Source organism: Sceloporus occidentalis, unplaced genomic scaffold (genome assembly GCF_023333645.1).
Source record: "Sceloporus occidentalis isolate IW3139 unplaced genomic scaffold, rSceOcc1.0.p SCAF_87, whole genome shotgun sequence".
Taxonomy (NCBI): Eukaryota; Metazoa; Chordata; class Lepidosauria; order Squamata; family Phrynosomatidae; genus Sceloporus; species Sceloporus occidentalis.
This window is the reverse complement of record NW_028317067.1, coordinates 400,422-423,299: the sequence shown is the minus strand read 5'-3', so window position 1 is coordinate 423,299 and position 22,878 is coordinate 400,422. Positions and strand designations below refer to the sequence as shown.

Sequence of the window (22,878 nt, the reverse complement as noted above, 5' to 3'; positions counted from 1 at the left end):
AAAGAAGGGGAAATCAAAGAGATGATCTGGACATTGAAGACCACCTAACGCTGTCTCTCGGTGGGGTCTTTACGCCACTGTGCACTTTCCTTTTTTAAAACAATTCTGGGTATAGTATAATATAATATTTGCACGAGGTCTTACTCTGTTAGCCCAATATACTAAGAAAAAGATCCTGCAGATAAAGGGAGTTTATTGGAAGAAAATAAAATAATGTATTTTAGCCTAAAGCAAGCATTGTTGATGGTTTTGTGTGTGTGTGTGTGTTAATGGGTGAATGATTACAAGGGCCAGTGTGTGTGTGTGTGTGAGTGAGTATGAGTGTGGTTTATGTCTCAGCTGTTGTGCCAAGATGGGCACTGTAGATCACGTAAGGAGACAGGACATCCCATGGCATCATGTGGTATGTGGGGCATTTAAAGTGGGCATTTAAAGCATTAAAGAGGGCAAGTACACATTTATCTCTTGGTGGTGGCATTTAGAAGAACAGTTTTAACATGTTTTCAATTTCTTTAGTTGCTATACACATTATTGTGACTTTTAGGGCTTCAGAACTCAATGATACCCTCATACCCAGCAAACATTCTGACCTCCGACAAAGGAGGAGACACCAGGGGAGGAAAAAAATATATATCCGGGTTTCAGGGATCAAATGGACCTCCTAAACAAGGACATAATAGCGGTATAAACATGAGGGAATACACCGCAAATACATTTACACCTAATATAATAATAAAAAACATCCCCAGCACAGATAGATCATGACAATATACTTCCTACTGGTTTTAATCTGCCAAGAATGACTCACATGTCTCACCTTCACCTAACACGCGTGTGAGGCACGTGTACTGTTCATATCTGTGATAACATTACTTGCAATTAATAAAGGCCATTGAAACAAGTTTTGGGTTTCTCACACACTCTAGAATGACTTTCCTGGAACTGCTACCCAATCTCTGGCTTGTCCCGGACCCAAGAAATCACTCTGTAGAGAGGCTGGAACGCAGAGCGGGGGTCCGAGCCAGCTGGCTCTGCTTAGAACCCAACGTCCCTTAACTCCTTAAAGGCCACTGGGCCAAAAATATGATACCGAGGAAACTTTTTTCCTGAAATTTGATGAAGGTGATGGAGGAGCCATGCAGACAGTGAGACTTTGGCGATAACGGTGGTAAAAACTGCAGAACCCATCATGAAAGGTAGGGTTTTTGTTCTAGTGATTGATAGAGGTTTTTATGATCAACCTTTTTTCAAAGATCCCCACAGCTTTAAGACTGCTAAACGATACCCGGGAGCCGCGACTTATTGCACAAGCACAGAATCATGCATACGCAGGGCTATGTCTCCCGCTATTATCTCTGGGACGGGACTACGAAGCCATGATTACGGTCCCAAATCTGAGACCCAGTCTCAGAAGGACCAGGAGCAGTTATGTTGGGTGGACTTCAAAGTCTCTACAGTTCCTATATTAGAGGGCGGCGAGAAAAATAAAAAATATTTTCAGTAAAGAGAGATAACCAAGGTGCCCGGCCAGGGGCAACAGCAAGAAATACATGGGGCATGTACCACCATTTAGCTGTGACAGACAGAGGGCGCTAGTTTAGTAACTTGCCCCTTAGCCCTTCGCAATTCAGCCCCAGCTCGGAAAAAGTCACTCTTATACTACAGCACCCCAATTTACCTCTAAGCGTAAGAGCATCTTTGGGGGGCACTGAACAGCAGTGCCGTTAGTATGCGCGGCTTCTACTTGACAATGTAACCAGTAGTTTTTCCTTAAATCTAAATTTTCAAGTAATGGCTGCAGGCAACACTGGGGACAGACAGAGGAGAGGGGGGGAGTGAAGGGCCAGAGAGACGCAGCTGGTGGGGGGGAAGAAGTGGGAGGGTAGGGGTGCTCCAGCTGTTCTAAGATCTTGTATAATATCATTACAGCTGCGAGAAGCCTCTGATGTCTAATTCAGATGTTGCTCGTCTGTCAGCAATATAAAGAGTGATGAAATCAAGCCGTTTCTAATGACTGGGGCTCACGGACCATCATTTGTCCTCAAAGACTTTAATGGGGTCTTGATAGTTCCTGAGTACGCGCACCAGTCGCATTACGAACAAATAAGATATTCGTGTTACATACATGCAATATATGCAAGATATAGGGGGACAACACCACGGAAAGAAGAATCACTGAATCCGAGGATCAAAGAAATCTAATAAGTTCCAAGGCTGACATTTCAAATTGTATTCAAGTAAATTCTCCTGACATGTTTACTTTTCCTGAGTAGCACTTTTCCCAGCATCCCTATTGGCTTCAATGGGGGACTCAATTCGAGGTGCACTCACAGGAGCCGAGTGGAATTAACTTCCAGTGGTTCACTCCACCAAGTTAAGACCCTGAGTTCGGCCAATCACAAATATTATATGAAAATAATTATTAACTCTTGGGTTTCCACCAGACGGTACAAGCTGGGTATTGAAAAGTACATGATTTCTTAAAATCCATCTCATAAAAACATGAAGTCCTAAAACTATTTCCATTATTCATATGTTCCTGGATGTTGTGGTCTGGAAAGATGTCCAGCATGGGTTCTGCCATTAGATGGGTTCCATTGGCCAGGGGGTATCTTTCAGTAGGATCTCACTAGGTTGACTGCAACTTGACAATGCTTGCAGTTCAAAGAGTCTTCCCCTAGAGAGTCCTGCGTACTCCTACAAAGTCTACCAAGATCTTAGTGCACATGGGATATCAAATGAGAAAAAAAAAAACCTGAAACTCTTGACGGTAAACAAAGTCAGAAATAAGGATAATAATGTATTAGCAACTGTTCTACCAAGGCCAACCATGGACATGCTTCTGTAGCCATCTGCAAATATATTTTATGTCCCCCCCAGGTGGAGTCCCACAATAACTAAACCAATCATACTGCTATCATCAATCTCTTTGTAAGGTGGAGAGTCTCTTGGCTATTTTTTTTTCATTTCTACAAAGATTCAAGACTTCCCCTTTTAGATTGTGAGATCTTTCAGGAACCGACCTCATTCCTTCCGGGCTTATTTATGAACGTTTTGCCCAAAGAGGTTGAATTTGACATACATTATGCCATTTAAACCCAGTGCACTAATACACCTTGATATGTGTTCAAAAGAAGAAAGTAACATGGTAAGACTTCTGTGCACCGGCCCACTATAGCGAAAACCAGTTGGATAACATCCAAAGGCCACATTAAGCAAATGTATCAGTCAGATGATTTTTGTAGCAAAATCCAAGAATTCTACCAGAATATAAAACATAATACAACACAGCTGATCTGGAAGACAGGTCTATAATGTGAATACTATATTATTGGATAACAAAAATGTTTTTTTATGACTGGTTTCTTGGATAGACTTCCTTGTCTTAAGTCATGAATGCCCTGATTTGCGGTAGCTAAAGATTGAGGACAAGTTGTACCAATATTGATGGCATCAGGATAACAACTACAAGCGACGGACAATATCCAACTCACTCTGACACCTGGGATCCCGTTAACACCTGGGGGTCCGTCTTTTCCAATTAGCCCCGGAATGCCCTTTTCTCCTTTCTCTCCCTCGGAGCCCGGATCCCCCTTTTCCCCCTATAAAGAAATGACAACACAGATAAGTCCCATTAAATATTATGCTGTTACGTTTAATCATTTACATTCAGGGTAAAGTGGTACAGAACCCAAAAAGGCCCACAGCGAACCAGTGCTTGTAAAGAACTGGTGGCTACTTGACCATAGACCACTCACCTTCATCCCGTCAGGACCCTGCATTCCACTGTCGCCCTCCAATCCGATTTCTCCCTGCAAACAAAATCGTCAGACAGGACACACAATTCTTAACAAATAAAACTATTGTGCATTGTATCCAAATATTTTAACTCGTGACAACAAGCTATTAGGAAACCAACACAACAACCTCATAACTAGGATTAGAGAGAGGTCTGATCCCAGGAATGAACCCAATGTCTCTCCAGCTCTATCGCCAAGCATGTTTAAGAAATTGACTTTTCAATAAATAACACTGGATCTTTCTCTTCAGCCAGCATTCCTCCTGATTTTCACATGCAAAATAAAAAGCCTAGGTCAAACCACCGCTTCACTATGCCATACCTAGAGTTTGTGTTGTGTCTGGCAGATAGTAGGAGGCTACTAACCGACGCACAAGACCATAGAGGAACAGCCTGTGTACATACATGTATTAAATAAAGGAATACTCACCCTCTGGCCTATCAGACCTTGTTCTCCTGGGATGCCCAATGGACCAATGTCTCCCTGAAAGACAAAGGGATTCATGAGTCAATCTCTATTTATGTCTGCCATTGCAAAAAACAATATGTTTGGGGTCCAATAGCACCTTGGTAGCGTTACAAGGCCAGACATTACATTTCAGGGATAATATTATATTTATCGATCCATCATGGCTGGCACTACCCATAACCACCCCTGCCTCTAGATCCAGCTATGGAGCACCTCCATGATGGGCGCCCAGGTGAACCAAAGCTTTGGGCTCCAAACCACTCCTTGGACTGCAATGCAGGCCCAACCTTAAGGCCAGAGGACCAAGCTTTTCCCCTCTCATGGGCAAAAGGTTTAAAATGGATATGTATGGCACTTATCTTCACAGTGGGGATGGTGCGAGGAGGAGGGCTAAGAAGATCCTGAGTGGGGAGGCCTGCCAGAAGTCAATGTCCAGCCATGTTGCCCAAGCAGTATTTGTGAAAATGAATGTGATTAATTGACGAGTACATTTTACCCCTCAGTCTGACCGCGCCGTTGATTGCTGGTGGACTACATGATGTCCCCCCCATGGGTTAGAATCCAGAAGCAGACAGCAAGGGATTAAAGTGGGAACCGTAATGAAACCTATTCTGTTCCTAGAAACTGCTCAGATAACAAGAAACACACAGAGTCTGGGATATTCGGCCTAATGAGACAGTGTTTAATGTTCCCCGAGTTGGAGAGTAGCGTGGAGTGTGTCAGAGAGAACACAAAGAGAAGGCCAGACGTGAGTAATCCTCATTTCTCTTTATCAGAACTGTGCTGTCGTCTCAATTAAAGTTATTACTGAGAGCCGGTGACAGATGAATATAACTTTTTTTTTTAATAGAAGGCGTCTCAGCTGAAAGACGCCAACACGCTTTAGTCTCTAGCGCACCTACACTGCCTGTCATTAAAATGATGTGCCAACAAATATTTTTTTACCTCTCTCTCTCTCTCAACCAGAGCCACGGAGAAGAAGGCCATAGAGAAGAAGAAATGCCCCATCATACGCCAGTTTGGTGTGTGAGCAGCAGGTGGGAAGCGGAGCGCCGAGAGGGATGACAAATATTCCTGATTGGCTGCTTATTTTATCTGGAAGGCAGGTGGGGCAATTCTGTGCCTTTTGCCCCACAACCAAAAGGAACTTGGATGCTTTATTTTTGGAGCTGCCGGTAGTCGGGGTATTAAGGACATAACCCTGGTTGCTGAGACTATCCAAACAAATCTAAGACATTGACAACTACCCCAGCACTGAAAAAATGGGGGGGGGGATTTATCATACCCCCATTTTCTTACTTGCATCCATTGCTTAGAAGCCTACAAACCAATTTAATGTAATCTTCCATTTCCATCACTCACCTTACTCCTCTAATCCTCTTTAATAAATCCCTCTGTTGTTTTACCAACACATAGAGGTAACTCTAACAATGGCCATGATAGACATATCCACTAAAACCGCTATCACACCCACTCCCAGCGATAATGTGTCCTCAGTAGGTGTAAAAAACACACAGTCTAACAAAACTTTTAATTAGAAACAAAAAACATACACAAACCTTGTTGCTGCAGAGACACGGGATCTTAATTCCCGGTTCTGGGCTATAAATATTTAGGTCGGCTCCTGCAGAGCCCTGACCCTTTGTACAAAAAAAACAAACTACTGCTGTTTATGACTGAGAACGAGCTTGGGACGGACAGCTGCGTCCAACGCCGGGCCCCGGATCTCTCGCGAAGCTTCGGCACAGGGGTGAAGGCAGTCCCGGCGTAGCCTCTTCATGACTTCTTCTGTCCAGCTGAGATGAGACGCTGGCGCTGGCAGGAGCGGAGAGGAGTTGGCTACCGTGTGCCTCTCATTTCCGAAAGGGCAAGACCGCGCGTATCAATGGGGTTTTGTTCCCAGATAAAGGGCAGGAGGGGAAGGCTTATATTTCACCTCTGTCACAAGAGGGGGAACAAGTAGCTCCTGTGATAAGCGGAGATGGGGGGGGGGTTGCCAAATGCAATGCAGGGGTTTGGGGGGGTGGCGAAGGAGGAGGCGTAAAGTACAATGGAAAGAATTTGAAATCGCTGAACTCAAGGCTTTGAGCCGCACTAAAATTATCCACCCAAAATAAACAGGATGACATTAAAGCAAAAATGTCTTTGGGAGAATCCCAGGAAATCAAAGACACCTTGAAATTGCCTTAAAAGGGGGCAAATCTTCTAACCATCAAGATGTCTTGGTCACCCTGCCTGCTCAGATCTAGTGGAATGGGTTCATTTATCATCATCGGTCAGCCACCGTCTTCCAGAATGAAAGGATAAACCCTTTGAGTGCCAAAACGCTCACTCTTCTAGAAGTCAGTCTAGAAGCTGGTGATGAATTATAGCGAGATCAGTATATTCCCTGATTTTCTTTGTATAACTTTTCTATCCGCCTTTCTCACCCCCCCTGCCTCAGCAAAGTGGGCTTCACAAGTGACCATGGCTGGTCTTCTAAGTCACTCACCTTTAGTCCTGCTTCACCTGGTGGTCCCGGTTCTCCCTTTGCCCCTGGAGGTCCCTGCAAGTAAAACAACTTGTTAGATCATAGAAATCCACAGTATACTCCAAGACACCTAGAACAGACCTAGTCAGTGCTATATCCCTTCTCCTATCACATATTCGCTCCTCCATGTTCTCCAGAAAACTAAAGGTCATGGCTAACCCCACTGTCAGTCTTCTGGAACCGAAAGATTTAACGGAAAGCTGCTTCTTCGGTAAGAAGTTTGCACTTTTTTCTTCTATGTTTATAATATTAAAAAAAGGTTGTACGACACTTGTGGCAAAACTAGAATATGTAATATCCTTATGTATATATATAACTAAATCTGCTAAATATGTGAAACATTTCTAGCATCGCTTCAAAACCTTTCTTTCATCTACAAGTCATATTAAGATACGCCTAATCGATTCCCAGACTGCTCGCCTACCCCCTTTATTCTGGTGCAAAAAAAAAAGAATGTAAATAAATAATAGATTGATACCCGCAGCCAAAAAATGGAATTCCCAGCCCCGAGTTATTGGCTAGCTCTTTTATCCAAATAATCATAATATCCTAATAAATTTTAATGGTTTTAATTTATTTTTTATCAGATCCGATGATTTAAATAAACTGTAAAAATTACAATGAATGTAAGGGTTCAGAAACAAGCATGGATCCCACTTCAACGAGCACCAAACTAAACAAATACATTAGAAACCTGAGCTGAGTTCACAATTCCTACGACCAAAGCCCCCCCCCATGTTTACTCCCTTTACACCACAATGTCCCAAAGGGTAATGCGGTCCTAACATGTTAATGAGACCTGGCACACTGTTTTATTTCTTGTCCATTCTATCCCTTAATTAATCTCTGTTCTCCTAACTTTGGCTTCGGATAAGTAGTGTGTTTGGGAAGATTTATACGCTACCTTATGTCCAATTTCGCCTAAGGCCCCGACAGGTCCCTGTGGTCCAGAAGGCCCCTGGAAGAGAAACAAAATACTTTATTTTAGGTAACATTAATAATCCAGACATAGCCCTCTCTGTGGAATTAGTTAGACGGGACACTGCTGGTTCAGACAAGGTGATGCGCGATGTAAATATGTTTGAGGCAGTAACATGTGTGAAGCGTCCCATATGTTTCTAGAATGGGAAATTCATGTGGCTCGTTTCAGGTGTTCTCTGGAGAGATCCATTTATGTGGAGTGATTCAGACAGATGCAGCACGGAGTTGCCGTTGATCCATTATCAGGTAGCGAGATTTATGGAATGAGCTGGAGTCCAGGAGCAAAGTGATATGGGACTATAAATTAAAGCACTAAAAAGAACCTTTTACCAGCAAGGCTCTTAGAAATAAAATGTGACCTACTGTTTGGCCACCTTCTTCAACCCAAAAACAAGATTTTCTACGAGCAATGTTATCTCCAAATGAACCAGCTCAGGTCCTCTCCCCAAGAACATGTGGTCGGGACACAAGCTTTAATGTGGTCACATTAAGGCTTAAGTGATTCATGAGTTCTACCAATGCTCATGCAGGTCTACTCAATTACTCTTGTGTTCCTGAATTATGAAGCCCTATTCTAGAACTCTACCATCCTGTACAATTTCTCAATGAGGACAATGATGATTCGAGTCACAACATGTGTTCTAACATGGTCATTCTTGGGGGTTTCAAGAGAATAGTCTTCACGAGTCTAGATACTTGCCGGATTTCCTTGAATTCCTTTCTCCCCGGGTGGGCCAGAGGGTCCTGGGATGCCCTGTAACAATTTAAAAATGTATTCTGATCATCACCCATTACTTTAAAAGCTAAAAAAAAAAAAAAAAAAGTTAAAGAAGGAAACTTTTTGAAACTTACCGGAAAGCCCTGTGGCCCAACAAGGCCTCGTTCTCCCATTTTGCCCTGCACATAGAAACAATAAGTTAGAGTCTGGACTAAATGTAAACAGAGAAAGATGCTTTGGTCATGATTTTCTCGATAGCAAGAAATTGGTGAGCTGAGGAAAAAATGGAACATCTAAACTATGCATCTTAAAGGGCTGACCTTGCCGAGTTCCTCCTAAAGGAAGACTGAATAGACCCTGCATAATGCATTGGAAAAATAATAATAATAATTCTGAAATATGTAAGGTCATCCCAGCCCTTTTTTCAAGAGAAAGTCCAATGGGTTGGCCCTTTGGTGCGCATAGTTAAGATGTTTTGTCTCACCCTACAACTCACTGATTAATTAATAAAGCGCAATGACCATTATTCCTTATTTTTATGCTCTAAAAAGTAGAAGACAGATTCAGCCAAAGACTTGAATTCAAGTCCAGACTGGAAACTCAGATAGCTGACACGTGTGTTTAGGGTGAGGCTAACCACTCGGCTTTATATCTAAAACAGATAAAATATATCACAACAGTATAGCTTTTAGTGTATTTTCATACCTGCTGCCCGCTTAGACCTTGCTTGCCCTGTATCCCAGGAGGACCCTGTAAAGGATACATCATAACAAAAAATGGTAAGCCATCAAACGCCATGCTACATAGCCCCCCCTAAGTCTGCTGGCCATGTGTAGCCCAATACAAAGAGCTAGGATGTATAGCGAGAGGCGTTAGTGGCTGACGGAGGTGATCGTATCTCTTTGCCGATCACTGGGGAGACCACACCAGAAGTGCCGCGTGGGACCTCGTTTTCACTGGTTTACAAATACTGCGGAGACAGTCCAGAGACTACTAAAACGGCCCACAGTTCACGGGATAAAAATGAACAGGAAATATTTAAAGCCAGTAAAGATAAGAGAGGGGAATGACAGGAACAATAATATACACAAAAGGGATTCAACAGAGTTCATAAGGGAAGTTTCCTAGGAGGAGTAACGCTAGACAAAGCGGTAATAGAAGAACTCTATAGTGTTAGAATTCTAGAGCGTTAGAAGCTTAGATGTCAGGTGGCAGCATAATGGAATAGCCCTACAGCTGATACAGCAGGGGAGTTTAAGCCGCCATGGGTTAGCCATAAGGAAGTCCTAGCCATAAGACAACCCCCGGGACCAAACAAACTATGAGGTCCTAAAGTAGTCAGACAGACATATTACATGGGCTGTCAGATTGTACGTCACTAGACAAGCTGACCATTAAAGAAGTTTAACTATTAATCAATTATAGAACAAAACCATTTCCTTTTATTTTATTAGCTTTCTATGGCGGTTTACCAGCAATTCACTGCTCTAGGCCTGATCCAGGGCAGTGCCCCCAGCCGACGCTCCACAACTTAAGTCCTTACTGCTGAGGGTTGCGATATGATGTCATAACCCAACGCGCCACCTGTTAAGGAGGCACAGATCTCCAAAGCGTAAATGGGCTGCTCGGAGTTCAGAGATCTCCCTTATAACCGGCCCATTGAGAATTGGCGCACTGGAACTGGATTTGGTGCCCTAGACATTGGCCAACTAATGGACAGAGAATGAGACTTAATTTTAGTGGTCGTGGTTAGCGGCATGGCTTTACTAAAACCAATCATCTTAGTGACCTATTAATAACTACATATGTCGTAAGGCATTTAGAAGTAGAATAGTGTATTTTAATAACATCATTTTTATGTTTATATCCTTTATAATTTATATAATATATAGTTTCTATACATATTATTGGGGATTTTAGGTTTGAAGAACCCTGCGATACCCTCATACCCAGCAAACATTCCGACCTCTTAGAAAAGAGGGGCATCAGGGGAGGAAGAAAGGAACGGAAAGGTCATAAAGAAGAAGGTATACATGATATATGTGGATTGAACGTGCATAAAGAATCGGTCTTGTGTTTTCGGGGAGCGCCTATAGGTAATAATGTCACAGCTGATGTGATGCATGTCACGACAGGAATTAGTCTCGCTAGCTTTCACTAGTCTGACTAACGGAGTCAAAGCATCATACAGACTGTCTGCGGGTGGCTTAGCGAGTGAATGACAAAGAACAACACCTCTGTGGGAACAGGAAGCCCGGAGAGGTTCGCCCTCCCTGTATAGACACACGCGCCCCCCTCCCATACCATGCAACGGAGAATAAGCACGCTCACGGATAATGCCGATCAGTAACATGCCACCGTGGCTGGAATGTTCACTAAATTATAAGCCTCAATGTGCACAGCTTTGAATAGCGTGTGTGTCGTAAATCACGGTTTAGAAAGTAGCCAATCAGAAGGCTCCAGTCGGCACAACTTTCTAGTAGCAGGTGGCTCTTGCGTTCTGATAGGCTGGGAGCAGTCATACACAAACCAGGGTCATAGGTCACTGCTACTTCACAATGTCTCATTCATCCGCAGATCAAGGGGGGATAGCGGCCTCACATTCTAACGACAAACACATTTCGAGTCATTTTGAGTTAAAACGTGTCCTAATATTTAGGAACCGTTTAAGGGGTCACTGGCTGCCGCCACGGCCTGGCCATACATATAACTGTGTGTTTGTGTGTTTTGGGTGCTTCCGTATCATGTCAAACTAGGAGTAGCTGGACCTACATGTGAGCTAAATAATGGGAGACGTTAACTTACTGAGCCACTGGGGGGGGGGGGTCCTTTGATCTATACATCCATTTGGCACGTAGAGGGTTAAATACATGTGTAGCAGCCATACCAGTTTGCTTAACTGAGGGGCCGGTGTAACAGTCCAAATGGCCATAAAGCATTACAGCGATCAAACGTTGACCCGTGTACTTGTTGGTTTTATGCACCAGGGTCTCGGTTTTCAAAGGCAGTCATGTGATTAGTTGGACCAGACACAATGACTCTACTTAATGTAATAGACTCTACGGTGACCAGGTCTGGACTGTTCTAAATCATGTGTTTCAGATATCGGGTCAGGAAGCTAAAATTCTGACCCAAACTCAAGCTATTTCTGATAGCATCATTATGTAGAAACGGCCTGCCGAGTTCCGTTGTCCTTGGCCCCCCCCAACGACTTCCGTGGCCAGGAGAGATCATCAGAACCCTGTGCGCTTTCAACATTCCTCCCATAATCTGAGCTGTAAACGGACCTTTTTTACCCAACTATCACCCTGGGCCGGATGTCATCTACACTCCAAATGTACAACTCCTGCCCCTCCAGCTCTCCGTGGGGGCCGGTAACCGGTACACAGTGACAGGGTAATGTACTGGCGAGATAAAGTCAACGCTTTGATTCGCATTTCATCTCCAACAAACAAATATACAGACTCGTAGTAGCTGTCAGGGAACTATTTATTGTAGCACATTACTGAGCTGCTTGCTTGGTCCCGTAAATGGAAACTATTTTTTTATTTTTTTTAAGGCCGCTGAAATAAACATTTCCTCTTATTTCTCCTGGCAGGCATTTGGATCCGTGTGAACAGGTCCTTGTTCGAAAGGGAAAAGCGTGCCGGGATGTGGAATCTCATTTACAGGAGTTGCCTTAAAACTTTTGGGCCGACGGTCCGGCCTGCGACCGTACAACAGCCCGACACATTGTAACGCTTCAACATAATGGCTTCAAAGGGGGGGGGGTTGGTTGGTTAAAAATGCAGCCTCTTGTTACTAATTAACCCAATATTTCCCGGGTCTGGGGTTTAAACTCAAGGAGATAAACATGCAGATGCCCGAGATAGTCGACACTAAGTACAGCTACAGCGAACATGGAAGCTGGCACGTGAGTGGGCACTTACCTTGATACCTGGTAGCCCAGGCCCTCCCGCTGGTCCATCAGGGCCTCTGGCACCCTGAAAAAGAGGAGAGCGCATAAACAAGATGAGAAACGAACAGCAGGTGTCTCCCTTGTGCTGCTCAAGGCAGTTCTCATGATGGCCCGAGTCAAAAGCCCCCTTGTCCTGCTATCCTCCCACTTTAAACCAGTCGATTAACCCTCCTCCTCCTTCTCTTCTACACTTGGCATGTTCGGAGAGGGGTGAAAAAAAAAAGCTTTCAGGAAAACAAACAGCTGTGTCCTTTTACTCCCATCCTAAGACCGCCCCCCCCCATCACACTTTTCCCACTAACGCAGATCTGAGCCTCGGATTTCTCCTCGCTCCTCAAGTCCTTGCATTGAGATGGAGCGAGTAGGACCATGAGGTTTTTTTCTATTATTATTATTTATGCAGGAAAAGGGCCGGACACCTTTTCTGGAGAACAGGACGACTGCGATGGGGGTCCTCAAAACAGATGATCAATAAAAGCTCGAGCCCTTTTTTATTTTTTACTTTTCTACAGCTCCAGAAACAGGCGGTTCGAGGCACACAACAGAATGAATGAAACCACTCGGTCCAACATTAAAAAAAACCTATTCCTAGCCAACATGCGGACTCGAACCCTTGCCTGACGTTCTTCTGCCTATTCCTAGATAGATATTTAGAAACGGAAAGCTCTCTAAATTGTCCGATCAAATCAAAGAGTTTTGCGTTTTTTAACCCCTTAAGGACAATGGGCGGTCCCTAAACCCAGTGAAAACAATGCATTTTGAGCCCGTACATGTACAGGCTTTGTCATTAAGGGGTTAATGGCTTGGGCGAAGAGCACAAAAACAAAATTAATGCCGCGAACCGTAGACGGAGAGAGCCCAGTGTAATAAGTACCAGGCTGCTCTTGCCGGCGTTAGGGTTACTGACGATGAGAGCTGGGAAGCGTATAATTTATTTTCTAGAGACATGGATGATGACAATAAGAATTAGGATACTGGTCTCCTACGAACCTATTAAGTCAACCAAACTTATTTCTGAACATCGCACATGCGCTTCCAACTTTTTAATGCCCTTGAAAGATGTCTCCAAGCGTCTACAAGTTTTACTTTGTAACCCCGCTGTTACTCAGACTCCATCTTCAACCCATATTCTCCTTTTATAATATCGGAGATAAAGAAACAAACAAAAACTTCCTCTATACAGGGAACAGCCGCCGTGATCTGAGGTTTCTGCGTTATCTACGTCGTCGTCTCTGCTCTATTCCGAGGTATTCACACGAAGATCATGAAGCTTTATTGAGCTTAAGTGTTTTTTTTTTTAACTTCACAGGCTCCTTTCATGAGGTCGTGAATCCCATTAATAAATGGGCTCTATTACTACTCCATTTACAGACAAAAAAACCAACAATTTGGAAACAAACATTTTTCCTACTTATGACTATAAATTTTGGTCGCAATGTATTGGTTGTGATCTAAAAAAAATAGCCATTGTGGCTTAAGATTGTCTTTTTTTTTTTTTTAACTAAAAGACCCAGTTATAGGACAACAAAGAAAAGCCAATTGGAAATGCTTACTGGTTTACATAAACAGAAGCCATGTGGATTTATTACCCCCGTTAGAGCCACATCCAGACGCTAACAATGTTCAAAGTAAGTTATGTCAAATGCAATAAACATCTGCTATACTCATCCGTATCCGGTGGATGTATAATATCCCGTACCGGCTTCATACAAGACTGTATAATCCCTATGATGGACCCAAAGAACCACCTAATGGATGCAGGGCTACTATCCCTACGATGCACCGCCAAGAGGTGCCATGGATATCGGAGGCATAATATAATGCCCTGTGTTAGCCCACCGCAAGTTTAATAGTCTCCCCCCCAAGTCTACGCACGCACCGGTTAGACTATCCCTGCGGTAAGTGCTTCATGGAAAATGTGAGTCTCCGGTGCATACATGGATGAAGAATTTACATTTCATGGTTATATTTGAAGGTCTGGGATTTCTGCCGTTGGTTCCAGTTCAGCCGATGGTTGCAGAGGTGTTAGGAACCAAACTATACTTCCTAAGTAGGAAAATATAAGAAAGCTACTACCTCATCCTCTCCTCCGAACCCCTCACTGCCAAGCCAACAATGTTCTAGCGTTGAGTAGGTTTTATCCAAACCGGAGAGGTTAGGGTGAACTCTTCCAGCTAATCCGTAAAGTCATCACCTCCTCATCAGAAGAAGACTCTCGGACAGGAAGAAAAAAACTTTTTGAAGGGAAGTCAACATTTTTGGATTGGAAGCCAACTCGCTAAACTTTTTTTCCCATAGGAAGTCGGGATTTTTTTTTTTTGTCGATAGCAACTCGGTGACATATATTTCCACATCATCCTCGTTGATAAATTCTGAGGACCAGAGAAGGTTGCTCATACAGAGAGTGGCTACATTGAATTATCACAGTGGTCTATTAAAGAGTTAATGTTTTTAGGAGTCTCGGAGTCAGCTCATAAAGGAACTGATGAGGACAAAAATAAAATTATTACAGAAATCCGCGTTGCATGATGGGAATTTAAGTTACAGGCTGCTCTATGGAATATGTTGCTGACATTAATGTTACTGATCGATAAATTGACTTATAAAACAGATCTTAAGATGGAAAGCGGAACATCTTATAGATGTTTATATATTAAGAGTTTAAAGCGTGGATGTGGCATTTTTTTATTTGGGGGGGGGCTGGAATTAGTCCAGTAACCTGTATTTTTAAAGGGTGCAATTAAGATATTCAGTACAGATTGGACTGTGTACCAGCTCGGGCTCCGGCGACAAAGAGAGAATTCTTCAACCGGCGAAAAAAGCAAGGAGAGAGAAGCTGTTACAGGAAGACGCTGCTGAAGAGGTGAGACAAGAAGCCCGGTGTTCGGAGTCCCGTGCGCACTGCGCGGCCTCACACACCCATTCATCACCAGCCCCTGTACGCACACTAAGTCATCTTTCAATGCTCGACAAAAACAAACACGGAGCAGAAACCTTTCCTGATGGAAAGATCTCCGATCGGGACCAAGGAAGTGCAAAGAAAAAACGCAGAGAAGTCAGACAAGTTCTCCTTTGTCGAGGGCAGGAGGCCGAGAGAGAGAGAAAAAAAAATGGAAAAGAAAGATCCCTCAACGCTCACACATTCCCAAATTTTGGGAGGGTTGGTTTCCTACCCTGCGGTGGCTGGGAATTCCGTAAAGTGTCCCGTATAGATATATATATGCGCCAGATTTCAACGTTCCTAAGGCGGTGCGTTGCAGATTAGACTGCGTGCTCTTTGGGACACTGAAGCGCATTGAAAACCAGACGTGTACAAAAGTAGGCATTCGGCTCGCCACATCTGGTTATAAACTTGTTCTTCCTGTGATTATATAGGCAGTCATGCCTGACAACGTGATCTCTGTTTGCTTACGCGGGCTTATAGTGAGCGTTAAACAAAGAAAGCAGTGATCGAGCAAGGGTTTTCTACTACAAGGTTTATCGGTTTAGCCGGTCCGATGGCCGAGCGCACGCTCAAAATAAAAGCACATCCTCGTTCTAGGTCTCCGCCACGCTACAGATATATAAAATTATATCTTTAATACAGATAGTAAAAGTGCTAAAACGAAATAGATACTGAAGAAGGGCGCAGGGTTAAAGAGCAGAATGGATAGTAGCTTTGTCTACAAACATTCTTAACCCTTTGCTTAAGAGGTCAAGTATAGGCAAAGCTACAGCCCCAGGCTAAAGATAAAGGCTTATTATTTAACTCCTCGCCGGAGACAGTGTGTGTCCCCGTTGGAAGGAGTGTTTTTGGGTGATGTTCCGTTTAAATGATGACATCATGCGCACCTTAATGGAAATCGAGCAGTATAATCTCGGGGCCAAAGCAAAGTTTATTCACTAAAGCATGGGTTTGTAGGAGAGGAGAACATTTCAGCTGCCATCTGCATTAAGTACGCCATGGTTCATTTCTCCGACAAGACGAGTTGAGTTGGCCCTGTTCCATCTCCGCTGTATTTCGGTTAGGATTCACCTCCCATGGGATGTCTGGACACGGCAGGTGAGTTCCTGTGGTTTGGCCAAAGTATAACACCAAAGCCTCATTGTGGCATTAAAGACATCTTGTGTCCCCGTATAATGAACGGTCACATGGAGATTGTTCCTGAAGGTCATCTCACTAGCATTACGCAAGGTCTACTCAGAGATTTAGTCTACTTTGGATCCCAACATCTGTTCAACTGTAATAAAAATGAGTATATGGGCAATAAAAACTCGGTATTACAGCTACATTTCTCCAAATTGTTTTGCCTGAAACGGTGCCTTTTGCGGGTGTCTGCTTAAAATGGGATGCTTGGGAGGTATGCATATGATAATCCATAGCCTTGCAGCCTTCGCAGGTAGCTATGATTGACAGCAGGAGACGTCTTGATTTAGACAGCTGAATAAAGCCCGAGGACTGACATTCTATCTTCATACCGGTTTTTTAACTGACAGATCCTTATTGACACCCGTTTCCCGACAAATCGCTGTCTACTTTAACTTGGACTTGCCAAAAGGTGACAGAGGTCAGCCTCAGGGGTAGCTTAAAATAACTCTATGATACAAAAATATCCCATTAGCCTCCAACGGCAGAGTACTTTGCTATATTCACATTTATGACAATTCTGCAAACTAAATTATCACGTACAGAGTAAATGTTTTATGGGATACTTGGTTTGAACGATTATCTAACGGAAGCCGAGAACTATGGTGGCCGAACAAGCGTCTCTTATCCCTAAAGTTCTCTCCCTTCTTCTATCCCTCCCCCAAAAGGCTGCCTGAACCAATCAACAACAACCAGAAACACACCAACAGAGGAGAGATGACTTACTGGGAGGAATAACCATCTCGGATATATATCATATACTTATTAACATACTGTTATTTTTCCAATTTCCATTAGTTATGTTTATTTAGTGAACCGAAGTATATGTAAAAAGTGACCGATCTGCTTTAAGGGTTAATCTGATTGTATCTGTAGCAAGCGAAGCAGTATATCGACGTCGTTCTTTATAAGATGTGGTTTGGCAAGACCTGATATGATGCAACATGAGAGAGGACTCTGCCAGATGAGAAATAGTTCGGGACTACAGGGGGATTTGGGCTCCAAAGAGGAACACTTGGGAGGTTAGTAAATATCCTACGGCTTTATGACCCGTAACCGTAGCGCTAGGAATCATTTAGATTACCAAAGGATTTCTATAACTGAATGGAAATGCACAGGCGTCCTGTTCTGGATGCAGAGTGGTTACATCTTCTATTTGTGGCCATTTTCCAACGAGGTCAACCAAGTAAACCAAAAAAAAAAAAAAGAAGAAGATGAATCAGCCCTCGGATGGTTTTTCTCATGTGAGTCACTCTCTTCGAATCAAGAGTCAGCATTTTTGGTTTGCATTTCTCCCCTTTGCTCCTTATCGATGATAATTCATTCTCGTCTGGCTTTGGGCTGTTGCTCGGCAACCTGAAACCTCGTCGGGTCTGTTACCGGCGAGCCTTAGGCTTAACGTCATGAGAAAGCCACAATGAATCACCATAACAGAAACATCGCGTTCTCATCCTACAGCATTTTCTCCCCAAAAATGTGTGTTTGGGAAAGTCTTCAGCCGGAGAACCTGCGCAGGTGGCATCCTACATTAGGTACAAGAAATGGATCGCAAACATCAACTCGGTTTGTTCATCCAGATCATTTACCGATCTTTAAAGAACCACTTGGTCTCTGTATCTCCACCCTTGTTCCTCCCCTTGGTATCCTTGGCTCAACTAAATCTACGGGATTCTTTCTTAATCTGAGGGTTGGGATTTAAGAGTAATGGAGTTAAAACTTCAGGTCAACTCTGTTAAATTTAAGAGGATTTATGGACTTTTCTGCTCAATCGCGAAAGATAGGAATCCAGAGATTTAGGGTTTAGAACAGATGAAAACTCTGGATTCCTTAACACCTCGGGACACCGTGGAAGAACCTGAGGGCGCTGTCTAAATGGATTAGAATAAAGATCACCTCGCAGGTTGCGATACCTTTTAACGGATTAACAGACGAGTCTCACGTGGGGGTTCTGGAATTCACGGCCACTTTAATCTTGATCTCTCCAGAGGGGGTTTAAACTCCTCACTGCCATAGGTGGCCGACAGTATCTAGGAAGTCCCACCAGGTCTCTGGGCACAGGAGAGAAAGATGGATTCCTCTTCTAACCCCAGGCCTGGGACGGTAGTCTTCTGTGAATGGACGGGGAGGTGAAGTCGCTCGGAGAGAAAGCAGTAATCCGCTGGCTCGGTGCAGAGCGGTTTGGATCGCTCTTATCCAGATTCAGAACAGGATCTGCTCTCAAGGAACAGAAGTCGCAGGTCAAGAGAGGGACCTTCTCTGGTGTCACTTTTGCCCACTGACCCTCCGCAATAAGCATATTAATTAGGGTTGGAAAAACTGATTTCTCCCCCCCCTAACATAATCATTTCTTGTGTAATAATGTTGCATGTTCCCATACAACGTCTCATTTCAAGCGGTGTGGTTACGCCGCGCGTGCCGCACTGTCAAATTCTCCAAGCGGTTGCCAGACCCTGGACTTTGGGCTTTAGTCACAAAAAAAAAACAAAAACAGTTGGCAGGAGAGTTGTGGTTTCCACTCCCTGTATTTAGCATTCACTATAAAGGATCATCCTTGGGTAATTCCAAAAAGTGAGATGACTTTCAAGAAATCTCACTGATTTAAATATGCTTTATACAGGGCTGTCCAAAGTATACTTGGAGCAGGTGGTCACTAGAGCCGAGCCTTTCAGGGAGGTGAAGCCGCAACTCTCCTCCAAACTCTGCCTTAGTAAACTCCCTTTTCTTCATTTACCGCTCCATTTAAAAACAATTAGGTAGACAGGGGGCATAAGGGCAGAGTTACCCCTGGGGCTGCTTTGATTTGACTTGTAGTCCCACGACCCGCAGCCACTGGGGGGTAAAGCTCAGCATTCAGTTTCTAGAAGGCGCAGAATATTCTTCTTAAGAACAAATAGGTGGGACATTAAACTTTTTTTGCATAAAGCCAGGATATAGGGTTTAGATCGTCTCTCATCCGATACACAAAATTAAGGCGTTTAAATTATTCAGACATTTTTTCGTAGCGCTTCCAGCTGATCTGGTCTACCACCGATTCCATTTCATTATATCGGCTTTCGGCAGCTTTGGTTCCAACAGCAGTGGGTAGGAGCTGCCAAAAAAGTAAAGGGGAAGAAAAAAAAATGCGTATTCATGCCTCGCACTAACGGTAGCCCGAAGGGGTTTCTGGATGTCTGAGTTTCGTGAAGCATGACTGGAATGCGCTCGGTGGCCTCCAGCTGGTGGCCTGGACATGGCGCTCTCCGTTCTCCGGGACTCGTAGGAACTCAGCGAGGAGCCGGTCAGCGGATCGCTGCTCGTTTTACCGACCATAAAGTCAGAGCATTGTTTCAATCTACAGTCTAGACTCAAGCAATGGCGTTTATGATATCACCGTCCGGTAACCTTTACGGACGCGGCCATCAATCCATCACCGAGTACAAAAATGAACTCGTCCAATAAAAAGAGCTCTCCGGGACGCCGAGAATTTAGCCGTTCTCGATGCTTTATGGGCATGAAATCAATGGTAGAGATGTAGGCTATTATCGCTGCTTCTCCCAGGGGAACATATACTTTTCTGATGTTGTTGACCAGTAAATGTAAAGTGTTGCCCTGTAGTATGTGGAATGTATAACTGAGTGACTGATTCCCTTTTACAAGTTATATATCTTGCAAAAAAGGTAACGTTTTTTAATATTTTTTGATGATTTTACATTATAATCGTTTTCTTTTCATTATTACATAAGTATGCGCTTACTGCATAGGTGAGCTTAACGAAAGCTCAGGGGATGTTTGTAGAATAACTGGATAATGTCCGGCACGAAGGTAAAGGGTTAACTGGTCTGATGTAGTTCCACCCAGACGGCAGCAGAGGGCGCTACGCTGGTAGCTCATCCATCTCCTATGTGACCTGTACCTTCTACGAGACGAGAGCAAGGACAACAGATCGGCCCCCGTCTAGTCGCCCGTTTCTCCTGCTGTAAAGACTCAGACCTTCATCAGTCGTTGGTCTCGTCTTAGATTCCGGAGCCATATGCCTATCCCATGCATGTTTACATTCCCTCTGTATTAGCCTCTACTACTGATGGGAGGCTGTTCCATTTATCTACTACCTTCTTAGTAAAGTAAAACCTCCTTATGGTACATCTGAGCCTTTAGTTCTAGATTATGACCTCTTGTTCTAACATTTCTCCTCCTTTGAAATAAACTTCCCTCCTGTCCTTTGTGGAATCCCTTTAAGTATTTAAATGTCTCTCTCCCTTCTCCTCTCCTCCAAGCCGGACATACCGAGATCATTCCGTATTTCCTGATAATTTTTATCCTGCAAATCGTTCCCCATTTTAGTCGCCCTCTTCTGAACTCTCTCCAATATGTCAATATCCTTCAGGAGATGGGATCTCCAGAACTGTACCCACTACTCTAGGGGAGGCCCGACCAGATATCTGCAAAGATAAACCAGGGGTCCTTTCATACGGCCAATATTGTATCCAAATGTAATTTTGGTCTCTCACCCTATTAGACTGTAACTGGCAGTAAATACCCTACTGGCCCTTAGGCGTTTCAAGTATTAACCATTTAATGGCCCATCATAAATAGTCTATTGTAACGACCAGGTATCAGTACAGGAGAAAATGAAAACCTCGAGAATCTGCCCATTTACCCCGAGGCTGGTATTTAACCCTGCAAGCGGCCAAAGAGTACCTAGAGGGATGGCAGCCAGGTGTGATGGTGGCTCCCCATCACATCTTGCTGCCATCAATCATCCATCACAGGCTTTCTGTATCTGCTGTATGCATCTCGTAGGCCATTTCAGACCCGTCTTGCCTGCAATAAAGCCCTCTAGCGTTTGAGACGTGCATTCAGACGTCTTTTCCCGTTACAGACAACACGTGGCTTTTATTTTCCAGTAAGAATTTTGGAAGTAGTGGATCCGACATACAAGCCGGACGAACGTGGAATGGGAAGGGGAAGAATGTAATCCCAGGCTTGTCAGTCTCATGCATCATGCGCATGGACAGTTTAATAGACGTGCGCTGATCTGCCAGCGCTGCTTATCTTCCCTGGGTGTCAAAGACAAGAGTCTACAGGTTTATCTAACCTTTCTTTAAGGGTTTTAATCACATAAATACTCAGAAACATTCAGTTTCGCTAAAATTATTATTTCTGAGGGTTTGGGCTACCAACTGCACTAGAAATCATGTTTTTGATGCTTCCAAAAATGTTAAAAGGTGGAACAGCAGCTTTAATTAATCCGTTAAGGTCTGATTTTGGTCTACACACCCCTGTTAATGTGCTATCTGGCAATACAATACAGAATGGAGATAATAATAATTAAAAAAAAAATAAAAAAAATTTAGATATTGGATGAAAACGCCCATAAATCCACAAAAAAAGGAAAAAGGGTGATGGTGGTTTATGGGAAATGAGCAATTAAAGAGGTCTTTGTGATAAAGATAAAAGGAATACGTAAATACTAAGGTGTTCCTGTAAGTGAATTTATTCTGTATATTTCCATCTGATGGTTCTAGTGATAAACTGCTTTTATCCACATATTTCATAAAAAGAAATAACATCTATTTAATAATTTCCATCCCGCGACAATATCTGAAATGGCCAAATAAGGACACATTTAAAGGGGGTGTGGTTAGGGGTGGAGCCTCTGATTCTGCCCCAGACACCATGAGCCCTAGTTAAGGCTCAGATTTCCAGAATTAAATTTATAAACCCATTTTCTGCTTTTTCTGCACACATTATCGTGAGTTTTATGGCTGCGATACAGTCATACCCAGCTAGGGATGCCGTATCCACCATTCTTCAAGGACACATCTAATTTTTATGTTTTGCTTAGCATCATCTATAAGTCTGCCCTGTGGTATGTAGAATGTATAAACTCCATATAGGTAGTGAACAGTAATATGTAAAAATTATATGGGCCTACGAAAAAAAATGGAACCCACCCTTGGATGCGGGTACGAGGTCCAGCTGATGTCAAAGTTCCATAGTATGATAGGAGCCCTATACCCCGAAAACTGTCTGAGCTCGTAAAAAAATGGGAAATTGGGGGAGAAACGAGGGACAGAGGGATATGGATCCCAAACAGGGACTGTCCTTCCGGAAGAGGGACACTTGGGAGGTATGCAATTCTTTGTCACTGGTTTGTTAAGTATTAAAGAAGGAGCTGCTGTCACATCCGAAGTAGCCCGAGCCGTAACATTGTGTAACGTGTTAGAAGAGCAGGCAGGGAAACGTGTGGGAGACACGGATAGAATCATTTTTTTTCCATTCTAACTGGAATCATCAGATTTTGTTACAGCATTTCTG

General features: G+C 43.5%; 1 protein-coding gene across 1 annotated transcript in view; it reads right to left on the bottom strand.

The window, feature by feature from the left end:
- LOC149284840 (uncharacterized) overlaps nucleotides 1-22,878 on the bottom strand; it is a 102,351-nt gene that overhangs the window by 17,907 nt on the left and 61,566 nt on the right. Inside the window, exons 28-37 of the mRNA XM_089496015.1 lie at nucleotides 12,427-12,480; nucleotides 10,802-10,860; nucleotides 9,203-9,247; nucleotides 8,632-8,708; nucleotides 8,480-8,533; nucleotides 7,703-7,756; nucleotides 6,760-6,813; nucleotides 4,230-4,283; nucleotides 3,759-3,812; nucleotides 3,495-3,602 (exon numbers count right to left, since the gene is read on the bottom strand). Coding sequence (XP_089352141.1) covers nucleotides 3,495-3,602; nucleotides 3,759-3,812; nucleotides 4,230-4,283; nucleotides 6,760-6,813; nucleotides 7,703-7,756; nucleotides 8,480-8,533; nucleotides 8,632-8,708; nucleotides 9,203-9,247; nucleotides 10,802-10,860; nucleotides 12,427-12,480 — 613 coding nt within the window. The remainder of the gene's footprint in view (nucleotides 1-3,494; nucleotides 3,603-3,758; nucleotides 3,813-4,229; nucleotides 4,284-6,759; nucleotides 6,814-7,702; nucleotides 7,757-8,479; nucleotides 8,534-8,631; nucleotides 8,709-9,202; nucleotides 9,248-10,801; nucleotides 10,861-12,426; nucleotides 12,481-22,878) is intronic.